The following is a 23,642-nucleotide window of genomic DNA, read 5'->3' as shown; positions in this document are numbered from 1 at the left end:
AATTCTTACCATCCTATCCCTGACTCTTGTACTTAGATACCTCTTCTCTCTTCAGTAATTCAGACTGACCCTGCCCAAATTCAGTTTATTTGTTGACTATCAGTGCAGTCTTAGCAAGTTTGTCAAAATGATGGTTAAGAGGCTACTGAAAACCTTGGCCAGAAAAGTAGGGAATCTTTTCTTTTTTAAAAAAGAATAATAGAATGTTATTAGTAACAACTTTATGAGGACATAGCTATAGCATTATCAGATTAATCACCTAGTGCATGACTTTCATGTATCAATATATAAACATCTAACTTCTTTAAGATAACTGAAAAATTTCCTCTTACAGCTTTATTAACAATGCAACTGAAAATATATTTTAGAAAGCCAATTGGGTATTTTCTACATTTGAGATCCGATGCAGTAATTTATGCAAATTGAGTTTTTCATTTCAAATGATATTGCCTCTATATTCCACATTTCCTTACATCAACCTTCCCACAAAATTTTAAGGATTTTAAGTAGACTACTGACACACAGCTTTACTTTAAGAAAATAAACCATAGAAATGTATTTTCCTAATAAAAGAGCAATTTTCCATTGTTATTGTCCCCTTCCTCAATACAAGCATACCTCATTTATTGTGCTTTGTTTTACTGCAGTTCATAGATACTGTTCTTTTCACAAATTGAAAATTTGTGGCAACAGTGCATCAAGCAAGTCTGCCCACATCATTTTTCCAACAGCATCTGCTCACTTTGTGTCTCTGTGCCACATTTTGGTAATTCTAGCAATATTTCAAACTTTTTTCATTATTATTATATTTGCTATGGTGATCTGTGATCAATGATTATGACTCACTGAAAGTTCAGATAATAGCATTTTTTAGCAATATTTTTAAATTAAGGTATGTACATTATTCTTTTAGACATAATCTTATTGCACACTAATAGACAACAACATAGTGTAAACATAACTTTCATATGCACTGGAAAACCAAATAGCTCATTTGACGCACTGAATTCCAAGTCTGGAACTGAACCTGCAATAGCTCCAAGGTTTGCCTATATATTTTTGATATTTAGTAAGCTCTGACTTTTAAAAAAAAGTACAACACAGAAAATGCTTTACCAAAATCCTGCATAATCATGGTATGGGCCATTCTAGAGTCTGATGTATGTAATCCAAGACTTCCGCCACCTGAATCCATACTTAGCAAAGTTCACTCAAATCTCTGTAAAAGAAATGGTTTTAAAAATAGTTTAAGTAAATTTAGGCCAAAATCAGTTGTTTTGAGAAAAAAATGTAACTGAAAATATGCCTATCAATCAAACGTGCAAATCTTATTACGAAGGAAGACAAAACAAAAACCTTGATTAGACGCTTTATGTGACAGCCATAAATAAAAAGGCCAAGTGGAAGTAAACCAAAGGTAATGTAGACTAAGACACATTAAGGGTGATAAGCAAGTGACAGAAGCAAGCAAAAAAAAAACAAAACTGTAGCGTTGAGGTTCCATTTAAAATAGGTTACAAAAGAGGAAGAAAAAGAACAAAATGACAACAGACAATAGTTGGGATGTTTATACATTACTAGAGGACTCAGGTGTCTAGTATTAGTGAATTTCATCCAGTGGCTCTCATCCATTTCTTCCAGACCCAGATCAGCCCTGCAGTGGAGCTGTGCAGATAAACTTGTGTTTCAACTCTGGCTGCTGGGGTTCTACTTATAATGTAAAATGTTCTATCCCAGTTTCCCTGGAGTTCTGAGCCAGTAGGGACCTCTGGCCTCACTCTACTACATTCTCTTGTCTCACAGTTCTGAGGACTCATGAAATATGACTGCTTCCTAAATATGGTAGAAATAAGATCAATCACATACAAACATTTAGCAAATTATTTCTTTCAGGATATCATTTACTTGTAATTGTACAACTGATTTTTTTCATTAAATACTAATAAAGTCACGCTAGCCTCATGCCAGTTTTGAAAGTGAGGGTCCAACTTATTTCATTTCAAAGGACTTATTTTATATTTAAGAGCACCAGATATGTAACCTAAAGTCAGATGTTATCACTCAACACATTTCTTATGATTACATATGTATTTCTCCTTCAAACATATGATTCAAAGTAAATCAACCAAAAAATACTGTCAATTTTAGAAAGCACTTCTCATTTTTAGTCAGGAGTGTTTAATAAATTGGACGATATTGCACAAAAGATGGTTACATCATTAATGAGTTTTAGAAAGCTGCCACATAAAACAATTTCATCTGTCTTCAAGTATAAATCACTAAGATGTTTTTTATCCCTGCCTTAAAGATCTATAGATGTACAAGAGGCAAGAGAGTCTCACAGAACAACCTCTATCAACATTTGAGTCATGTATATAAAAATCCTACAGCAGTAGATGACATTTCTGTGTATCAAAGGATTCAGAGAAAATTTCTGTATGTGTGGGCAAAATTACCAACTAGCTGTATTTTGTTATCTTTTTTCCAAATATCACATTATTTTCTGTCTTCAAAATGAAGAGAAGCCATAAGAATTCACAATAAACTACTTATGTATTCACAGGTAAATTAAAATGTCATAAAGACTTATTTTTAACATTTAAAACATCCTATTTCAACGTTTGAGTAATTGCTTTCTTTATCACATAACCAATAGAACAATTAGAAATGTCTTAAAAATGTTTTAAACAATTTTGTTTAAATAAAACATTAAGTAAATTGATAATCACCTTGAGTGTCTTGAAGAAATTGCAGATTTTCTTACATATTGTAAAATAAAATATGAAGCAATTTCTTTTTATTTTTCCTTCTGAACTGTGTTATTTTCTTTGGAAAACATGTTCTCTTTACCTATTGTAAAAATACATTCAAAGTTAGATATTTTAAAACATTTTAAACCAAATTCTTACACAACTTCATAATTTTTCTTTATACTTTAACCTATAGGTAAGGTTGGGAAGGGTTCATATGCTTAAATCTGTTATCTAAAAATTAACCTAAGGGATTCCAACATAAACGACTACCTACTACAATATAAGCAACATTATTACACTCAGAACTCGACCACTTGATTAAACCAAAATCTTCTCTAAAGCACGTTATAAGAATCACTAAGCAACACCTTATTTTGGAAAGTGAAAAAGAACCAACCAAGGGCAAGCATTATCCTTGCCAAATCCAGAGAAAAATATGCACTAGCACTCAATGAAATGTAAAAATTTTAACCCACGGTGCAACTATTATGAGAAATACCACGCTGCGTGAATACTAAATAAATCGGAGCACCTTTCTCCATATAGGAAGTTTGAATAAGATCAACAATAAATAAGGTACGAGAACAACAGTATGTTAAGTATTAAATAATTGCCAACAGCTAGCTAGGCTTCTTTCTCAAGAGTGTATCTTACATCCTTATTGAATGAAGGTAACCAGCAAGCACGCTTCAAGTACACATTTTTCCTTCAATGTAAGGGGAGCAGAATCATCAAACAAACAAACAACCATTTTACTCTCATCCGCCTCCTCTAAACACAGCTCGTTCAGGACCTGGCCTCTCAGTGATGTAAACAGGGTGAGGGATAGAAGAGAAATCCTAAGGCAGCCGAGCAGGAGAATGCGAAAGTAGTATTTGCAGAGATAGGAGACAAAGGAGCGCTGGCAAGCAGCAGTATTGCAGTTTTGGACGCAACCCTCTTCCCGCATGATTCTCCTTTTCCCACGACCATGCCAAGTTTGAATCATTTCAAGAAGGCACGCACGTGCCCTCTCTTACATTACCCAGCAGACTGGATCATAAATCGAACAGAACCTTCACTATGGAAAGGCGAAGAGCGAAGAGACAAGAACACCCTTTCCCCTCCTCCCTCCTCTAACTTGGTGCAGCGGTCCCCGCCGCTGCTACCCACGCCGTGTTGCCCAACCCCTCATCCTCCCCCAGCTCCCTCTGCCCCGCTACGTGGGAGACCGCTGGGAACCAAAATGGTGGTGTTTTAGCGGAGGCGACAGTTGCCGCACACGCCCCCCCCCACCAAACCTCAGCCCCGGCTCTGACGGCTCCCAATCCCCTAAAATGCCCGATCTGTGCCACGGTCTCGGAGACGCCGACATGCCTTGCGCATTGCAAGGTTACCATTACCAGGAGCGCCGGGCGGGGGCGGGGGGAGGGTTGGGGGGGCACGAGAAGAGGAATACGTGGGGGGAGGTCGCCGAGAGAAAATGCCAGAGGGACGCCGCATTCTTCATTTCACCGTTTTGTTTTCCGCCATTTTCCCGTCACCCTAAACCACCGACGGCCTCAACAACTGCTCTCGCCCTAAGGGGCTCCGGCCTAGGGGAAGAGGTTGGCTGAGGAGGAAACACTTCCCTCAATTCCTCCAGCCACTGGCTGCAGCTGAGGAGAAAAACTGTCCGCCCGAGGGGGAGCTTAAGGACTAGACACCACTTCCATTGTTCCTTTCGTCCTACGCTACACACTGGGTGTGAGCCTCTCTTCCTCTCACAGAGGCGACACTGCGCGCAGCGGACCCAAGTCCCTCTACTTTCTCCTCATAAGTGTCCTTACCTGCCGCCGCCGCCAGTTGGATTCTGACCGGGCTCGGGTTTCTGCGGGGGGCGGCAGCTGTGCATCTGTGAGGTCCTCACTTTCGGGTTTCCGAGGTTCCGCAGCCCGAGCCAATCACAGGCTACTCTGCGTCTGGAAGGCGCGCTGCCTCGTCCTGCCTTATATCGCCGCCGACTTGCTGAGGTTGCATTACGTCACGCAACCCTTGCTGCAGGGTAGGGGGCCTTCTGGGGAGCGCGCGCAGGCGCGCGCGCAGGGACTCGAGAAGCCCGCGCTGGTCTGGTGCTTGGAAACCCGCGGACTTGCAGTGGGGGCTGCTTCGCTGGGCGAGTCCAAGTGTGCAAGCCTCGATCTTGGCGCACCCCTGAGGAGTTGCCGTGGGAAATTTTCTGTTTTCCAGGTTTCCCAGGGGAGAGGAACAGGGGGAGGGGAAATCAATAACTGGCCACCTACTGGACCTCTAATAGATGTGGGGACGACGTTAAAAAAAATCGGCCCTACCCTCGAGGATATAACCGTTTAGGCTGACCAGAGTGCTCAGAGGTATGCCTCCTCCCAGTAAAACGTCTGTGTGTTTTGCGGTTTCCCTTCTTCCCTCCCTCCCTCCATTGCTTTTACATTTTCGAATGGTAGACAATTCAATGAAGAAAGTAAATAGTGAAGAAAGGCATAGAGGGAAAGGCGGGCAAGGGACCTACATAAAGTGAACGTTAAAGATCTCTCGAATGTGTCATTTTCAAGCTTGCGTCTGCACAAAATGGGTGAACAGTGAAAAATTCAGTGGTGATGGGTGTGGAAAAGAGTGATGAGATGTGACTAAAAGGTTGCATTTGCAAGGGGCCTTATATTCTGAAAATGTAGCCTTAGTACTATAAGCATTTGGAAAGAATAGCAGTGTGGAAGCTGAGAAAGGATACAATCCTTTAAAAATAAAAGTAATTCATAACCTTCGTCTAAATAATTTGGATATTTTGCACATGAAACATGTTGTTCACAATTAGCTACATAATTTATCCAGGTCTCTATAACCTAATATACCACTAAAGGTTTGGAGAGAATTAGAGGAGACACGAAGTGAAAGCTCTGGCCAGTACCTGGCTCATGGAAGACCAGGAGTCAGTGATCCTTATCTGTAGAGGGCCAGGTAGTACATATTTTAGGCTTTGAGGACTGTAAGGTTTCCTCTGCCTTACAATCAGCAATTACAGCCCAAAAGCACCCGTAGACGGGATGTACACAAATGTGCATGGCTCCAGCAGAACTTTATGGACACTGACATTTGAATTTTATATCTTTCTGTGGTGTCATGGAAAGTTACTCTTCTTTGAATTTTGTTCAATTATTAGAAAACGTAAAAACGGTAAGATAAATTCTAGCCGAAATAAGCAGGCAAAGAGAGGCAACAAAGGGCCAGGTAATTTATTTAAATATCCCCGGGTGAGGTTCTGTGGCCTTCTTGTCACAGGCCAGAGAAGTCACACCCGGTTGGGGAGGTGGGGGGGTTTATAAGGGATTAGGAGGGGGAGGAGTGGGCAAGCTATCTTAGGGGGTGTGGAGAGGTATGATTGGCTAAAGGTGACATAATAGACAACTAGAAACTTTTTTTCCTTCCAAGAGGGAGGAGGCTGACATCCGGGTCTTAGTTGGCACATCAGGATGGAATTCAGGGAGAGCTGTGCCCTTTCCATATACGGCACAGACTTTGGGGTCTGGTCTGTTCTCCCCCTATGGCATCTCTCTGTTCTGTTTGCATGTCCTTGTTTTTCCTTTCTCCAGCCTAACAAAAACCATTCTTAATTGCAGACTATTAAAAAAAAGGCAGCTATCCAGATTTGGCCCTTGGGCTGTAGTTTGCTGACCCCTGTAGGTGTTATTTATTTACACTTTTGTTTTCCCTCCTAGATGAATAAGGGTATTTTTAAGAGCTACTCTGGCAACTGCTACTTGAAAGGTCTCCTCCCAGTAACAATTACAGTTTGTCAGAAGAAAGCTGAGAAAGATGTGGGGTTTTCACACCACACTCACCTTTGTGAAAAATTGTGGTGGATAGTTTTTAAATTCATAAAATCATTCTTGCTCCTCCCTCTTTCTCCAAACATCTGGCCCATCAAAGTGTCATGAGAATTCTACTTCCTTAGCATCTCTGGAATTCATCCCTTTTTTCTATTCCTAGTATCATTACCTTGTTCAGATTCACATCCCTTCTTACCTGGATTATTGACTGCAGTGCCTTTCTAACTAGTTCCACTGTGTCTATTTGCTCCTCAAATCCTGAAATCAGAAATCACTCATACCAAGCCTCTCCACTTTATTTTCACTTCAGTTGAGGCCCTCAACAAACAGGACTGTGTAATAGCTTTCTGACTCATTTCTCTGCTGCAAGTGTCACTTTACTCCACTTGATTATCTTTTGCAGTGTAGAGTCTACACCACCACAGTCACTTGCATAACAAAACAAAGAAAACTGATTATCTCAGTCTTTGCTTAAACACTGTTGTCATTCCCCACTAGAAATCAAGGATGACACCCAGGCAAGGATAGGAAACTTCTGGGAATCCAAGCTAGGCAGCAATGTGGAAGGCCTTCCAATATATGTTATTTAGATATTTGATCAATATTTATTTAAAGGAGTAAATTGAATATTATGTTAAGGATGGTGGTTGTGCTTTAAACAGTACATGTTGTTTCTATATCCATTCTTCGGTGTTTTTGCATTTTCATATTAGCCCTAAGACGAATAATACAAATTAAGTGCTTTAAACACTTTGTAATTTGTAGCTTGTTTTGTTTTGTAGCTTGCTCATTTCACTCCCTCTACCTCCCTGGGTGACTATGGCCAACTAATACTGTCATGCTGTGGTACATTTAGGAACCACATATTGCTATTTCTTCTTCTTCATATGCCTCTGGAGTCACTGTTTGTCACCAGCTACATTCCCTTTAACCTCGACCTCTGTTTTGAAAACTCTTAGCCTTCTTGCTTTAGTGGTAACCTGACCATCTGCCAAGGAAAAAATCTGAAATAAATTAACATAAGCCTATTCTGGGTTATCTAGAAGACCACCTTACTTATAACTGAACCCTGTCATAATTATCAACACTCACATTTGTATTCTTATTTACAAGCACATTGACACCAGGTAGTAACATTTTAATTGTTTTGAGTTGATTCAAAATCAAGGAGTCAGACTTTGTAAATTATATGTCCCTGTGCCAGGTGTGCTGTACATACCATTTCTTGGTAGGTAGAATAAAGTGGTGGGGGAAGTGAATCATCCCATAGCATGCAACAAAGCCAGCTGTGCTCAATATGCCATTAAAGAGTCACATTCATGTAGTGAACTGTAGTTTAGTTTCAACAAACAATATAATGCATAATGTTGTTAATTTATTAGTTTTTTTTATTGTTTTGTTTTTATAGTTGTACAAGTATCATAGCTTATGGCATTGATTTAAGCGTAGCTCTGTTGTTGTTTATGTTTAAGTAATATAATAAAACTAATTTAAATCAACATTAAGATTACAAATTTTGATTGCTCGTCAGTCCTGTGTGGCCCTGCTGTGGCAGGGCCCTACTTATACTCAGTTGGGTACCTGATGAGTGGAGACCCATGAGCCTTTTATTTGGCTTCTCAACCTTCATCCCCTAGGGACAGGGATATGAGCCTCCAGGTGACATTGTACAGGGAGGCACTAGAGCCTGACACCGTAGAGATAGGGCAACGCAACACTCAAGACAGGGGATTATTTTCACCATCTCATTCAAGCTTCTGTTGATTTCACCTGGTTAAATTGCCGGTCCCAAAGCGTGGGCATCAGAATCACGCGAAGCTCTCTACAAGGAGATTCCCGGGGCAACCTCTCAATCTGATTGCCCATTTTTCAAGTTAAGATTGTTTCACTGTCAGGATCATGGGAAGATGGCGACATGAGTAGTTCAGAGGAAATCTCCTCCCCAAAACATATATATTTAGGAAAATACAATAAATACAACTATTCCTAAAAGAGACACCAGTGGATGCAGTGCAACAGCCAGTATATACCTACATCTGTGAGAACTCAATATCACACGAAGGGGGTAAGATACAAGCCGCGGCCAGGTGAGACCTGAAAACTCCCCACCCCAAAACCTGGTGGGAAGAAAGGAGTTGGAATGGGGAGGGAGTGAAAGCCCAGGACTGCTAAACAACCAGTTCTAGAAATCCACACCCAGAGCGCAGAAACAAGATGCATGGGGTGATGGATATTAGAGAAATGAGAAAGCAAAACCTGTGGGCAGGTCCCTGCAACCAGCACCCTTGAGACAAAAGAAAAGCAACTGCTATCTGCAAGTCTTAAAGAGACAGGGACTCCATAACTGGACGAAGATGTCCCAGCACACATAGCCAGCAGATGGGAATCCCAGGAAACCTTAGGTGCCCTAAACCCTGAGGAGACAGTGCAGTTCTGAAGCCCCTCACAGGGCTAAGCAGCCTGCCAGTCATTCCTCCAACTGGCGTGGACCCCAACACACTGGACCAGTAGTGGGAGAGCGGTAGCGCGTGCCAGGGGTGGCTGCACCGGAAGGGACCAGGAGCAGACGGCATGTGCCAACGGCGCCAGAGGAGACCAGGAGAGGCTTGTGTGAGCCCACAGTGGCAGCAACCAAACAGTCTGGGTATGGCTCACATGCACAGGCGGTAGTGGAGCCAGAGGAGCCCGGTAGAGGCCCACGTGGGAGAGCCCTATGCACACCTGCAGTGGAGCCAGAGGGAGTAGGCATGCTCCCAGGAGCTGACTGGAATCCCAGCCCAATGCAAAGACGCCTGGGCCAGACCCAAAGGCTGCTACTGGTACACAGCTGCATGGCAGGGGCACCACTATCATGGAGGAGCACACCTGGAGTGCCTGCCATTCCCGCAGGGCTCTGTGCTGCTCTGAGAGAGGCCCTACCCACAGTAGCTTAGGTGACTAACCCGGTGGCTGCTCCAGGAGTGAGGATAACCGACACAGGCAGCAGTGGAGAAGGGCAAGGCATCCAGCAAGCAGGAAAGGACTTTCTTCTCCCAGCTGACACACCTGCTACCTGCCTACAGCCCCCGCTATCACCATGAAAAGGCAAAAAAATTTAGTCCAGTCCAAGACAGTACAGACAACACCTGAGAGAGGAGCTGCAGAGACAGAACTAACCAGTCTCCCTGAAAAATAATTCAAAACAAAAATCATAAACATGCTGACAGAGCTGCAGAGAAATACGCAAGAGTGAAAGGATGACATCCAGAGGGAGATTACGGACCTCTGGAGGGAGGTTACAGAAGTGAAACAAACTCTGGAAGGATTTATAAACAGAATGGATAAGATGCAAGAGGCTATTGATGGAATAGAAACCAGAGAACAGGAACGCATAGAAGCTAATGCAGAGAGAGATAAAAGGATCTCCAGGAATGAAACAATATTTAGAGAACTGTGTGACCAATCCAAGAGGAACAATATCCACATTATAGGGGTACGAGAAGAAGAAGAGAGAGAAAAAGGGAGAGAAAGTCTCCTTGAAGAAATAATTGCTGAGAACTTCCCCAAACTGGGGGAGGAAATAGATGCTCAGACTATGGAGGCACACAGAACTCCCGAGAAATGGGACCCAAAGAGGACAACACCAAGACACATAATAATTAAAATGGCAAAGATCAAGGACAAGGACAGAGTATTAAAGGCAGCCAGGGAGAGAAAAATAGTCACATACAAAAGAAAACCCATCAGGCTATCATCAGACTTCTCAGCAGAAACCCTACAGGCAAGTAGAGAATTACATGCTATATTTAATGCAATGAAACAGAAGGGCCTTGAACCAAGGATACTGTATTCAGCACGATTATCATTTAAATATGAAGGAGGGATTAAACAAATCCCAGACAAGAAAAAGTTGAGGGAATTTGCCTCCCACAAACCACCTCCACAGGGTATCTTAGAGGAACTGCTCTAGATGGGAGCACTCCTAAAAAGAGCACAGAATAAAACACCCAACGCATGAAGAATGGAGGAGGAGGAATAAGAAGGGAGAGAAATAATCATCAGATTGTGTTTATAATAGCTCAATAAGTGAGTTAAGTTAAGACAGTAAGGTAGTAAACAAGCTAACCTTCAAACTTTGGTAACCACGAATCTAAAGCCTCCAATGGCAATAAGTACATATCTTTCTATAATGACCCTAAATGTAAATGGACTGAATGCACCAATCAAAAGACACAGAGTAATAGAATAAATAAAAAAGTAAGACCCATCTTTTTGCTGCTTACAAGAGACTCAGCACAAACCCAAAGATATGCACAGACTAAAGGTCAAGGGATGGAAAAAGATATTTCATGGAAACAAAACAATGGGGGGAAAAAGCAGGTGTTGCAATACTAGTATAAGACCAAATAGACTTCAAAATAAAAAAAGTAACAAGAGATAAAGAAGGACATTACATAATGATAAAGGGCTCGGTCCAACAAGAGGATATAACCATTATAAACATATATGCACCCAATACAGGAGCAACAATATATGTGAAACAAATACCAACAGAATTAAAGGAGGAAATAGACTGCAATGCATTCATTTTGGGAGACTTTAACACACCACTCACTCCAAAGGACAGATCAACAGGACAGAAAATAAGTAAGGACACAGAGGCACTGAATAACACACTAGAACAGATGGACCTAACAGACGTCTGTAGAACTCTACATCCAAAAGCAACAGGATACACATTCTTCTGAAGGGCACATGGAACATTCTTCAGAATAGACCACATACTAGGCCCCAAAAAGAGCCTCAGTAAATTCCAAAAGATTGAAATCCTACCAACCAACTTTTCAGACCACAAAAGTACAAAACTAGAAATAAATTGTACAAAGAAAGCAAAAAGGCTCACAAACGCATGGAGGCTTAACAACATGCTCCTAAATAATCAAAGGATCAACGACCAAATTAAAATGCAGATCCAGCAATATATGGAAACAAATGACAAAAACAACACAAAGCCCCAACTTCTGTCGGACGCAGCAAAAGCAGTCTTAAGAGGAAAGTATATAGCAATCCAGACATATTTAAATAAGGAACAACAATCCCAAATGAATAGTCTAATGTCACAATTATCGAAATTGGAAAAAGAAGAACAAATAAGGCCTAAGGTCAGCAAATGGAGGGACACAATAAAGATCAGAGAAGAAATAAATAAAATTTAGAAGAATAAAACAATAGAAAAAATCAATCAAACCAAGAGCTGGTTCTTTGAGAAAATAAACAAAATAGATAAGCCTCTGGCCAGACTTATTAAGAGAAAAAGAGAGTCAACACACATCAACAGAATCAGAAACGAGAAAGGAAAAATCAAGATGGACCCCACAGAAAAACAAAGAATTATTAGAGCCCTTGTCTCGCTCGGATTAGCACATAGTCTACAGGCACACACCTGATCATCTACAATTGCTCTCTTACAACACTAAACTATGTTTTCTACCTTTATCTTGCATCTACCTACCACTTCAGCAGTTTATTAAAAATAAAAATAATAATAAAGGGAGAAATGTGGGATCCACATATAAAATCAAATATAAAAATCAAACGAATATTCATATTTGACCTGATTGTTTATAGTTCATAATGCGTGATCAGAACCGAAAGTTTCTGTGATGACTGCCCTTGTACTGTTCATCATGTAAGAACTTATTCACTATGTAAGAATTCGTTCACTATGTAAGAACTTGTTCGTTATGCTTCAGAAGATTGGAGACTGACGAGAACTAGGTTTGAGATGGATTAATGATTGTGCATTGAGCATTTACCCCCCTATACAGAATTTTATTGTTGTTAACAACCATTTGATCAATAAATATGAGAGATGCCCTCTCAAAAAAAAATTATTATTATTAGAGAGTACTATGAAAACCTATATGCTAACAAGCTGGAAAACCTAGAAGAAATGGACAACTTCCTAGAAAAATACAACCTTCCAAGACTGACCCACAAAGAAACAGAAAATCTAAACAGACCAATTGAATCGGTAATCAAAAAACTACCCAGGAACGAAACCCCCGGGCCAGATGGATTTACCTCGAAATTTTATCAGACATACAGAGAAGACATAACACCCATTCCCCTTAAAGTTTTCCAAAAAATAGAAGAGGAGGTAATACTCCCAAACTCTTTCTATGAAGCCAACATCACCCTAACACCAAAACCAGGCAAAGACCCCTCCAAAAAAGAAAACTACAGACCAATGTCCCTGATGAATGTAGATACAAAAATACTCAACAAAATATTAGCAAACCAAATTCAAAAATACATCAAAAGTATCATACACCATGAGCAAGTGGGATACATCCCAGGGATGCAAGGATGGTACAACATTCAAAAACCCATCAACGTCATCCACCACATCAACAAAAAGAAAGACCAAAACCACATGATCATCTCCATACATGCTGAAAAAGCATTCGACAAAATTCAACATCCATTCATGATAAAAACTCTCAACAAAATGGCTATAGAGGGCAAGTACCTCAACATGATAAAGGCTCTATATGATAAACATACTGAACAGCAAGAAGCTGAAAGCTCTTCCTCTGCGATCGGGAACAAGACAGGGATGCCCACTCTCTCCACTGGTATTCAACATACTAGTGGAGGTCCTAGCCATGGCAATTAGACAAGACAAAGAAATACAAGGAATCCAGATAGCTAAAGAAGAAGTTAAACTGTCACTATTTGCAGATGACATGATATTGTACATAAAAAACCCTCAAGACTCCACTGCAAAACTACTAGTACTAATATCAGAATTCAGCAATGTTGCAGGATACAAAATTAACACACGGAAATCTGTGGCTTTCCTATACATTAACAATTAACTAATAGAAAGAGAAATCAGGAAGACAATTAGATTCACAATAGCATCAAAAAGAATAAAATACCTAGGAATAAACCTAACCAAGGAAGTGAAAGATCTATACCCTGAAAACTATAAGACACTCTTAAGAGAAATTAAAGAGGTCACTAACAAATGGAAACTCATCCCATGCTCCTGGCTAGGAAGAATTAATATCATCAAAATGGCCCTCCTACCCGAAGCAATATACAGATTCGATGCAATCCCTATCAAATTATCAACAGCATTCTTCCATGAACTGGAACAAATAGTTCAAAAATTCATATGGAAACACCAAAGACCCTGAATAGCTAAAGCAATCCTGAGAAGGACGAACAAGTGGGGGGGGGGGGATCTCACTCTCCAACTTCAAGCTTTACTACAAAGCCACAGTAATCAAGACAATTTGGTACTGGCACAAGAACAGAGCCTCAGACCAGTGGAACAGAATAGAGACTCCAAACATTAACCCAAACATATATGGTCAACTAATATTCGATAAAGGGGCCATGGACATACAATGGGGAAATGACAGTCTCTTCAACAGAGGTTGCTGGCAAAACTGGACAGCTACATGTAAGAGAATGAAACTGGATCACTGTCTAACCCCATACACAAAAGTAAATTCAAAATGGATGAAAGACTTGAATGTAAGTCATGTGTCCATAAAACTCTTAGAAAAAAACATAGGCAAAAATGTCTTAGACATAAACATGAGTGATCTCTTCTTGAACATATCTCCCCGGGCAAGGGAAACAAAAGCAAAAATGAACAAATGGGACTATACCAAGCTGAAAAGCTTCTGTACAGAAAAAGACACCATCAATAGAACAAAAAGGTACCCTACAGTATGGGAGAATATATTTGTACATGACAGATCTGATAAAAGCTGGACATCCAAAATATATAAAGAGCTCACACACCTCCACAAACAAAAAAGCAAATAATCCAATTAAAAAATGGGCAGAGGAGCTGAATACACAGTTCTATAAAGAAGAAATTCAGATGGCCAACAGACACATGAAAAGATGCTCCACATTGCTTGTCATCAGAGAAATGCAAATTAAAACCACAATGAGATATCATCTCACACTGGTAAGTATGGCTACCATCCAAAAGGCAAACAACAACAAATGTTGGCGAGGTTGTGGAGAAAGGGGAACCCTCCTACACTGCTGGTGGGAATGTAAATTAGTTCAACCATTGGCGAAAGCAGTATGGAGGTTCCTCAGAATCCTCAAAATAGAAATACCATTTGACCCAGGAATTCCACTTCTAGGAATTTACCCTAAGAATGCAGCACTCCAGTTTGAAAAAGACAGATGCACCCCTATGTTTATCGCTGCACTATTTACAATAGCCAAGATATGGAAGCAACCTAAATGTCCATCAGTAGATGAATGGATAAAGAAGAGTTGGTACATATATACAATGGAATATTACTCAGGTATAAGAAAAAAACAGATCCTACCATTCGTAACAACATGGATGGAGCTAGAGGGTATTATGCTCAGTGAAATAAGCCAGGTGGAGAAAGACAACTACTAAAAGATTTCACTCATATGTGGAGTATAAGAACAAAGGAAAACTGAAGGAATGAAAAAGCAGCAGAATCACAGAACCCAAGAATGGACTAACAGTTACCAAAGGGAAAGGGACTGGGGAGGATGGGTGGGAAGGGAGGGATAAGGGTGGGGAAAAAGAAAGTGGTTATTATGATTAGTGTGTATAGTACATGGGGGGCTCGGGGAGGACTCTGCAACACAGAGAAGACAAGTAGTGATTTTACAGCATCTTACTACGCAGATGGACAGTGACTGTGAAGGGGTATGTGGGTTGTACTTGGTGAAGGGGGGAGCCTAGTAAACATAATGTCCTTCATGTAATTGTAGATTAGTGATACCAAAATAAAATTTAAAAAATACATCAAGAGGATCATACACCATTGTTGGGTGCAAACCTGTGGGCCTTTAGGCAGGCTTGGTTATGAAAGCCTTAAGACAACAGCAACCTTTGAGTAAAGTCTCTCCTGTAAAATCGGAAACAATGAATCCATCCATGCATTAGAAACAAGTTTTCCCCTATTACCAAGAAATGCATTTAGCAAACTCCTAAGCCGGAACTAGTGGTTAAGTTACCTAGCAACCTGTGCTTTTCTGTTCTTTCCACTGGCCTATTAATATTGCCAACATCTTGTTAATCAAGAAACACCCTCTGCCCCAGGGGAAAGCCCCACCCTTGAAACCTCCCTCCCAAGGGCCCCCTCCCGCAAGATGGTGAACTCCCTGCTTCTTTTCCAGGTCCTCCACTCCTACCGGCGCCAGCCAAAGCCCAATCACCCCCCCTACACCTTCCCGCCGGTGCCACCTAAGGCCCAATCACCTTCTGACCCACCCCTTCCTTGCTACCTGTATAAATTTAGCCTGCAAACAATAAACTGTGTCAGCTTGATCAGACATCCTGTCTTGCTGTCCGTTCTTTGTGTCTCTTGCCCCTTCTTCTCTCCTCCAGGTCATTGACCCCCGTTGATAGTCCTGCGGGTTGGGACAACTGGCGCCCAACATGGGGCCTGACAGACCAGAGAGGCGAGAACGTCGCCCCCAGGAGGGTGGGCCCACGTGGGCCCACCCATGAAAGGAGGTGTCTACAGCTATAAGACCCTCGCCAGAGTCATCCCATTCTGCACCCAGTGTGAGACAGACTCGTGTATACTCAATCGGCGATGCATTTAGGAAAGTAAGCATGGGGCAAGCATCCTCGCAGGAAGATTTATTTATAGCCGGACTCAAATAGTCCCTCAGGACAAGAGGAACAAGGGTTAAGAAAAAAGATTTGAAATGCTTTTTAGTCTTTATTGAAGATGTCTGTCCTTGGTTCCCTCAAGAAGGAACCATCAGTGAAAAGAAATGGCAATGAGTGGGCTATTGCCTTCAAGTCTATTACAGAGTTTTTAGTCCAGAAAAAGTACCTGTGTCAGCATTTAGCTATTGGAATCTCATTAATGATGTCCTGCGCATTCATTGCGAGTGGCCCGATTTACAGAAAGTTGTCATTGAGGGAGAAAAAACCTTGAGATCTCGCTCTCGTCCCCCTTCCGAGGCTTCTCGGCCAGCCTCCCCTTCTCTCAAAACACGCCCTTCAGATTCCACTGCAAACCTCTCCCAAATATCAGACAGACTCCCACCCTTACCAACAGTTGAGTCTCTTTCCCCTTCACTGATGGAAAAGGTTTCCTCCCCTGATAATTCCGCTGACTCCCGTCCTCTCCCTGTTATCCCTCCCCCAAATATTTACCCTAGTCTCATCAACTTAAATCCTGATGAGCCCCTTAATCCCACTGATGAAGCCACTTTGGAGGAAGAGGCAGCGCATTATAATAATCCTGATTGGCCACCTAAAGCCCCTACCATCGCCCTTGCCTCTGTGCTTCACCCACAAGCAGTAACCTTACCCCCCTTCATCCCCCCGCCACCTTATCACTCTCCTGTTCTTAACCAAGTGTTTCCCGCCTTCTCCTCTCTCTCCCATGAGTATTTACATGCTGCAAATGACCTCTCAGTCCTCAGACAGATGGTCAAATATAGAAAAGAACAAATCCAAGTCCTACAAGCCATCCGTGACCTAGATCAAGAGCTCTCCAAACTAACCCATTTAACCCACACCCCAAATTCTTCCTCTAAAAGTATTTCCCCCCCCTCGAAATCACTTTTTCACAAAACAAAAAAATCGCCCAACCCTGTCCTGACTTTTCCTGTCTCCCTACGGAGTGGGGTTTCTATTCCCCGGAGCCCCTCCCCTAGATTATTTGACCCCGATAACCCTGAAGAAGAGAGCACTGATCCTTATAGGAAAGAAGAAGGTCCTGTGAGTACTACTCTTGTTGATAGAACCCAGAGAGACTCATGGCGTGACAATAAAGATGACTATTTAGACGATGGCCCCAAAGACCGAGCCGAAAGAGGCCCATGTCCTAATGACAAGCCTCCTTTTCACCCCTAGATATCCGAGCTCTAGAAAAGCTCAAGTCAGCTGTTTCCAATTATGGGCCTACCGCCCTGTTTACTCTAGCTCTGCTAGAATCTATCACTAATGTTTGGCTTACCCCAAATGAATTCCATCAGCTTGCTTGCGTAGCCTTAAGCGGGGGAGACTTTGTTCTTTGGAAAGCCAAGCTTGCCGAATTCACTAAAGAAATTGAAAGTAAAAATCTTACCCGACCCAGTTTCCAAGGCTGGACAGCAAAAAAAATTTTAGGTGAAGCTCCTTATAACACTCTAGCAGTCCAAGCACACTTTCCCACAGGCCTCCTGTCTCAAGTCAGACAAGCTGGCCTCAGAGCTTGGAAAAAGTTACCCCCTAAAGGAGCCACTACTGCTGCTCTTACTAAGATATGGCAAGAAGCAGACGAGCCCTATAGCTCTTTCGTCAGCTGCCTTACGGAGGAAGCTGAGAGCATGTTTAGAATCCAAGAGCCCAACAACCCCTTTATTAAACAGCTGGCTTTTGAGAATGCTAATCCAGTCTGTCAAGACCTGCTTTGACATCATCGCAAAGAGTCAGTGTCCGACTTCGTGCGCCTCTGCACAGGCGCCAGAACTAGTCATGCCATTGGACTGGCCATTGGAGTTGCCTTGCAAAGGGCAGGCATTGGCTCAAGACAAAAAACTTGCTTTAACTGCAAACAGCCTGGTCATTTTGCCAAGGATTGCCCACAGCCTCAAAACCCTCAGCCTCCCAATTCTGGCCTTAATCTGCCCCTTCCTAGCGATTCTGGCAACACCCCTAAACCAACTAATCCATTCCCCCCCTCCACCCTTTGTCCCAGATGTCAAAAAGGATACCACTGGGCCAAAGAATGCCAGTCAAAAACCGATATACAAGGTCTGCCCCTCCCTTTTAGGAACCAGGGAAACCCTTTCAGGGGGCAGCCGCCGGCCCCCCTGCAGAAGATGAACCCCAGGGCAATTGGGTTCATCCCCTCGACAGTAACCCAAAATCAATTTCAGACCTCTGGAGAGCCACAAAAAACAGCCCAGGACTGGACCTCTGTTCCACCACCAGTACAATATTGACTCCAGAAGAAGGGACAAAGCTTCTACAGATGGGCATCCAAGGGCCCCTCCCCTCTAACACTTTCAGCTTAATTCTGGGATGTGCTTAAGCCTCCCTAAAAGGGCTTCAAATACACCCTGGAGTAATTGATCCAGATTTCAAAGGAGAAATTCAGATCCTAACCTCCACTCTTAAGGGCCCTCTATATATTCCAGCAGAATATACCCTTGCCCAACTTCTTCTCCTACCCTTTATCCCTTCCTCCAATAAGTGCCTTAAAGAGCACTGTGAAACGAGTGACATAGGCACCACAGATGTCTATTGGACTCAACAAATTACGCGTGCCCACCCCATGCTAACTCTGTCCTTAAATGGGAAAGCCTTTCAAGGCCTCCTAGACTCAGGAGCAGATGCCACTGTTATTGCCAAAGAGCAGTGGCCCCCTTCCTGGCCCCTTACAAACTCCACCACCCACCTACAGGGAATCAGACAGTCACAAAACCCTCAAGTTAGTTCCCAGTCCCTTCATTGGTCAGATCAAGAAGGGAATTCAGGGACAGTTATTCCTTCTGTAATTCCTAGGCTTCCAGTCAATTTGTGGGGATGAGACATTCTCTCTCAAATGAATATTATTATGTGTAGCCCAAATGAGTTAGTGACCAAGCAAATGCTGACACAAGGCTACTTGCCTGGCCAAGAGCTAGGAAAGAATGCACAAGGTATTAGAACTCCTGTGACCATCGTATCAAATACTCAGAGAAAGGGACTAGGATTCCCTTTCTCCTAGAGGCCACAATCATACCTGTACCCCAGCAGTATGCCAATAAAATAACATGGAAAACAACCAAGCCTGTCTGGGTTGATCAGTGGCCTCTGAATGCAGAAAAACTACATGCAGCCACGCAGCTTGTACAGGAGCAGCTGGTAGCAGGCCATATTGAACCTTTCAGTTCTCCTTGGAATACCCCCATTTTTGTCATCGCAAAAAAATCAGGCAAATGGAGGCTCCTACAAGGCCTTCGAGCCATTAATAAAGTTATGGTCCCTATGGGTGCCTTGCAGCCCGGCCTCACGTCCCCTGCTGCTATACCCATAAACTATTATAAGATTGTTATAGACCTGCAAGATTGCTTCTTTACTATTCCTCTCCACCCAGATGATTGTATCCATTTTGCCTTTAGCCTTCCCCAAATCAACTTTAACAAACCAACGCCTAGGTATCAATGGCGTGTTCTTCCCCAAGGTATAACGAATAGTCCTACCTTAGCCCAAAAATTCGTAGCCCGAATTCTAGACCCCATTAGGAGACAATGGCCTCATATTTACTTCCTTCATTACATGGATGACATACTTATTGCTTCCCCCAATGAAGCTCAAGGCATTGCCAGTTTCCAACACCACCTAGAAAACCTTGAAGCCTCCCACTTGAAAATTGCTCCCAATAAAATTCAGTTTTCCAAACCCTATACTTACCTAGGCTATAGCCTCCGAGCTCACTGAATTTTCACACCCAAAATAGAGCTCCACACTTCTTCCCTTAAGACGCTGCTAACTTTCAAAAATTGTTAGGCAACCTACAGTTTTTAAGGCCATACCTAAAACTTCCCCCTGAAAGTTTTACTCCCTTAAACAATTTACTAGCAGGTGACTCACATCCCCTCTTCCCCTGCACCCTAACGCCCCTAGCAGTTGCTGCTATAGAACAGATAAATCAACCTATCTCGCTACAAACCTCCTTTCAGATTGACTACTCCTCTCCTTTATATCTTATCATTTGTGCCACCACCCATGCTCCAGTAGGAGGTTTTTGGCAGTCTACCAAGACCCTTGAACAATGAGGCAAGCCTCTCCTTTGGGTCTACCTCTCCAACAAACCTGTAAAAGTCCTAACACCTTACTTTTCTCTAGCTGCCTCTATTATCATAAAAGGAAGAAAACTAAGCAGACAGTATTTTGGTAAAGATCCTGATATCCTTGTAGTTCCATATACTACAGAGCAGATAGATTGGTTGCTACAAACCAACGATGACTGGGGTATCGCTTGTGCCTCCTTTGCTGGGACCATAGATAATCATTATCCCACTGACCCTTTAATCCAGTTTAGTAGACTACATCCCCTAGTTTTTCCCAAAGTTACCTCCCCCTCTCCTTTGCAAGAAGCCCTCCTCATCTTCACAGATGGCTCAGCGACAGGGCGGGCAGCATATGTTATTCAAGATAAAACCCCCATCTCCCTGCCCACTCCCTTTTCATCCACCCAACTTGTTGAACTTTACGCAGTCCTCCAAGTGTTTCAATCGCTCTCTAATACCCCTTTCAATCTCTATACAGATAGTTCCTACATAGCCCACTCAGTACCTCTCCTAGAAACCACTCCCTTTATTAAACCTTCCTCCAACGCCGCTGATCTGTTTAGACAAATTCAATATCTCATAGTCCGATGCTCCAACCCTTTTTTTATTGGCCATTTGCGGGCTCACACAGGACTCCCCGGCCCTCTTTCGGCAGGCAATGCCCTTGCTGACCAGGCCACCCGTACTCTTCCCTTAATAGCGCCAGCTTTCAGCAGTGCACCCCTAACTCAAGCTCAGCATGCTCACTCCCTCCACCACCTTTCAGCAAATACTCTGTGGCTCATGTTCAAAATTACCAGAGAGCAAGCCCAAGAAATTGTCAAAAGATGTAATGACTTTGCTCCACATCTTCCTGTCCCTCATTTAGGAGTGAACCTTCGGGGACTAATCCAGAATGAAATTTGGCAAATGGGTGTCACTCATTTCACCCCCTTTAAAAAGATGAAATACCTCCATGTTACTATAGATACCTTTAGTGGTTTTATCTTCACGTCGCCCCTTACTGGAGAGGCTTCTAAAGATGTCATTACCCACACCTTGTGCTGTTTTACAGTGCTAGGCAAGCGAAAGATCATAAAAACTGACAATGGGCCAGGTTACACAGGAGCTAAATTTCAGCGCTTCTGTTCTGACTTCCAGATAAAACATATCACAGGCATCCCATATAATCCCCAAGGACAAGGAATTGTAGAGCGAGCTCATCAAACTCTTAAAAACACGCTCTCCCGCCTCAAGAACAATCCCCTCCTCTATACAACTATCAGCCCCCATAATCAACTTAGCCATGTTTTGTTTGTCATTAACTTCTTGATGCTCGACTCCCATGGACGTTCAGCTGCTGATCGGTTATGGCACCCAAAAACCAATGAACTTCAAGCGTTAGTAAAATGGAAAGATCCACTGACCTTCGCATGGAATGGTCCCAACCCCGTTATTATCTGGGGCCGAGGGTCTGTCTGCATCTATGACCAGCAAAACTCCGAGCCTCGATGGCTCCCTGAAAGGCTAGTTAAAACCGCTAACTTACCACAGTCCAGACTGGAGCTTCCATCTCCACCTGAGACAAATTTTCTTTCCATTGCAGATGCAGATGCAGTCGCCAAAAGTCCTCATCCTCCTGATCATGACCACAGCTCTGAGCCATCAGCCAGCACCACAACCCATGAGATCCCGACACTTTCCCTGGAACTACACCTGGATAGTGCTTTCTGAAAGAGGAGATGTTGTTTGGTCCCACTCTCAAACCTTGCCAGACGTCTGGTGGCCAAGTGTTTTCAACCTGATCTTTGTAAGTTAGCCCTGGGAGCAGGGGCCCCCTGGGGAATAGAACACCTTCTAGACTAGAGTTCCGTGCCCAATATCTTCTGGAAAGATCATGTAGCCATGCCAGGTTGTTCAGATTCTGGGCGCCGGTCAGTTCTTAGGTCATATTCTTTTTATATCTGCCCCGGGCAACAGTGACCCTGTGAACTCCTCCATAAATGCGGAGGCAAAACAGATTTTTATTGTGCTTCATGGGGGTGTGAGACCATGGGAGATACCTATTGGAAGCCATCCTCTTCCTGGGATTACATTATAGCCAGAGCCAATTACTCCCACAGTCCATTTGCGAATGGGCGTCCATTCAAGAATCCTGAGTACCCTGAGGCCCTCCCAGAATGCAAGCACACATACAGTGCTACTAGAGGTTGGTGCAACCCTCTTTCAGTCACATTCACCAAAACAGGGAAAAAAGCCTCAAGCTGGACACAAGGATATACTTGGGGTCTTCGCTTATATAAAGAACATTATGATGAAGGCATCACCTTTACTATTAAACTCTTTAAAGAGTTCCCTGCCACCCCTTCCACCGCCATAGGCCCAAATACAGTCCTAGGTGGGAAGCACCCTCCCCCACTGAAGTCCTCCGCCCTCTCCCCTGACCATAGCTTTGCAACTAGCAGTCTTAAACCCTCCCCTACACCGCCAGTGCCCGCCCTAGCGAGCTCTAAAGACCTTGTCCTCACTCTCATAAATCAAGCCTTCCTTAGTCTTAATTCCACCACTCCTGAGCTTACCGCTGAATGTTGGTTATGTTACCACTCTTCCCCCCCTTTTTATGAAGGTGCCACCATCCCTGGCAACTTCTCCACCTCCAATGACACCTACAACTGCCATTGGGAATGCGCTAGTTGGGAAGGCCTAACCTTAGCCCAAGTAGTCGGTAACGGGACTTGTATAACTAACACTCTTCAAACGATTCCTCATGAGTACACTCACCTCTGTCAGGAAATCTTCCCCATTGAACAGGGACCCCAATTTATAGTTCCCCCCAATGACACCTGGTGGGCCTGCTTAGATGGACTCACCCCCTGTTCCTACAATCCTGTATTACAAGAACATGTATTTTGTGTTCTCATAAAAGTTATACCCAGGCTCGTTTACTACCAGCCTGATGAGTTCTTCCATATCTGGGAACAATCTTCAGACCCTTCCCTCCCTAAACACTCCCACTGAGAACCCATTACTGCTGTTACTATCGCTGTCCTGCTCGGCCTAGTGACTGTAGGTGCAGGCACAGGCATATCTTTTCTGCTTCTTTCTAACTCCCGCTATCACGAGCTCAGTGCCACTATAGATCAAGATATCCAAGAATTGCAGAAAGGAATCTCTGACCTGACAGATTCGATCTCGTGCCTCGCTGAAGTAGTTCTCCAAAATCGCAGAGGGCTAGATCTGCTCTTTCTGCAGCAGGGCAAGCTTTGTGCTGCCCTGAAAGAGGAGTGTTGTTTCTATGCTGACAAAA

At 43.0% G+C, this 23,642-nt stretch overlaps 1 protein-coding gene across 8 annotated transcripts in view; it reads right to left on the bottom strand.

Moving 5' to 3' along the window:
- Nucleotides 1-4,780, bottom strand: part of ZNF711 (zinc finger protein 711) — a 28,781-nt gene extending 24,001 nt beyond the window's left edge. The window contains exons 1-4 of one of the 8 annotated variants that reach the window (XM_017640182.3): nt 4,562-4,780; nt 2,730-2,850; nt 1,574-1,833; nt 1,117-1,219 (exon numbers count right to left, since the gene is read on the bottom strand). In XM_017640182.3, the coding sequence (XP_017495671.1) occupies nt 1,117-1,195 (79 nt within the window). In that variant the 5' untranslated portion in view covers nt 1,196-1,219; nt 1,574-1,833; nt 2,730-2,850; nt 4,562-4,780. The remainder of the gene's footprint in view (nt 1-1,116; nt 1,220-1,573; nt 1,834-2,729; nt 2,851-4,561) is intronic. The other 7 variants (XM_037004818.2, XM_017640191.3, XM_017640176.3 and 4 more) reach the window with 7 other exon arrangements.
- Between the last annotated feature and the right edge of the window lie 18,862 nt (nt 4,781-23,642).

This window comes from Manis javanica, chromosome X, assembly GCF_040802235.1.
Source record: "Manis javanica isolate MJ-LG chromosome X, MJ_LKY, whole genome shotgun sequence".
Taxonomy (NCBI): Eukaryota; Metazoa; Chordata; class Mammalia; order Pholidota; family Manidae; genus Manis; species Manis javanica.
Note: the sequence above shows the minus strand (reverse complement) of the source record. Positions and strands in the feature narration are given on the sequence as shown.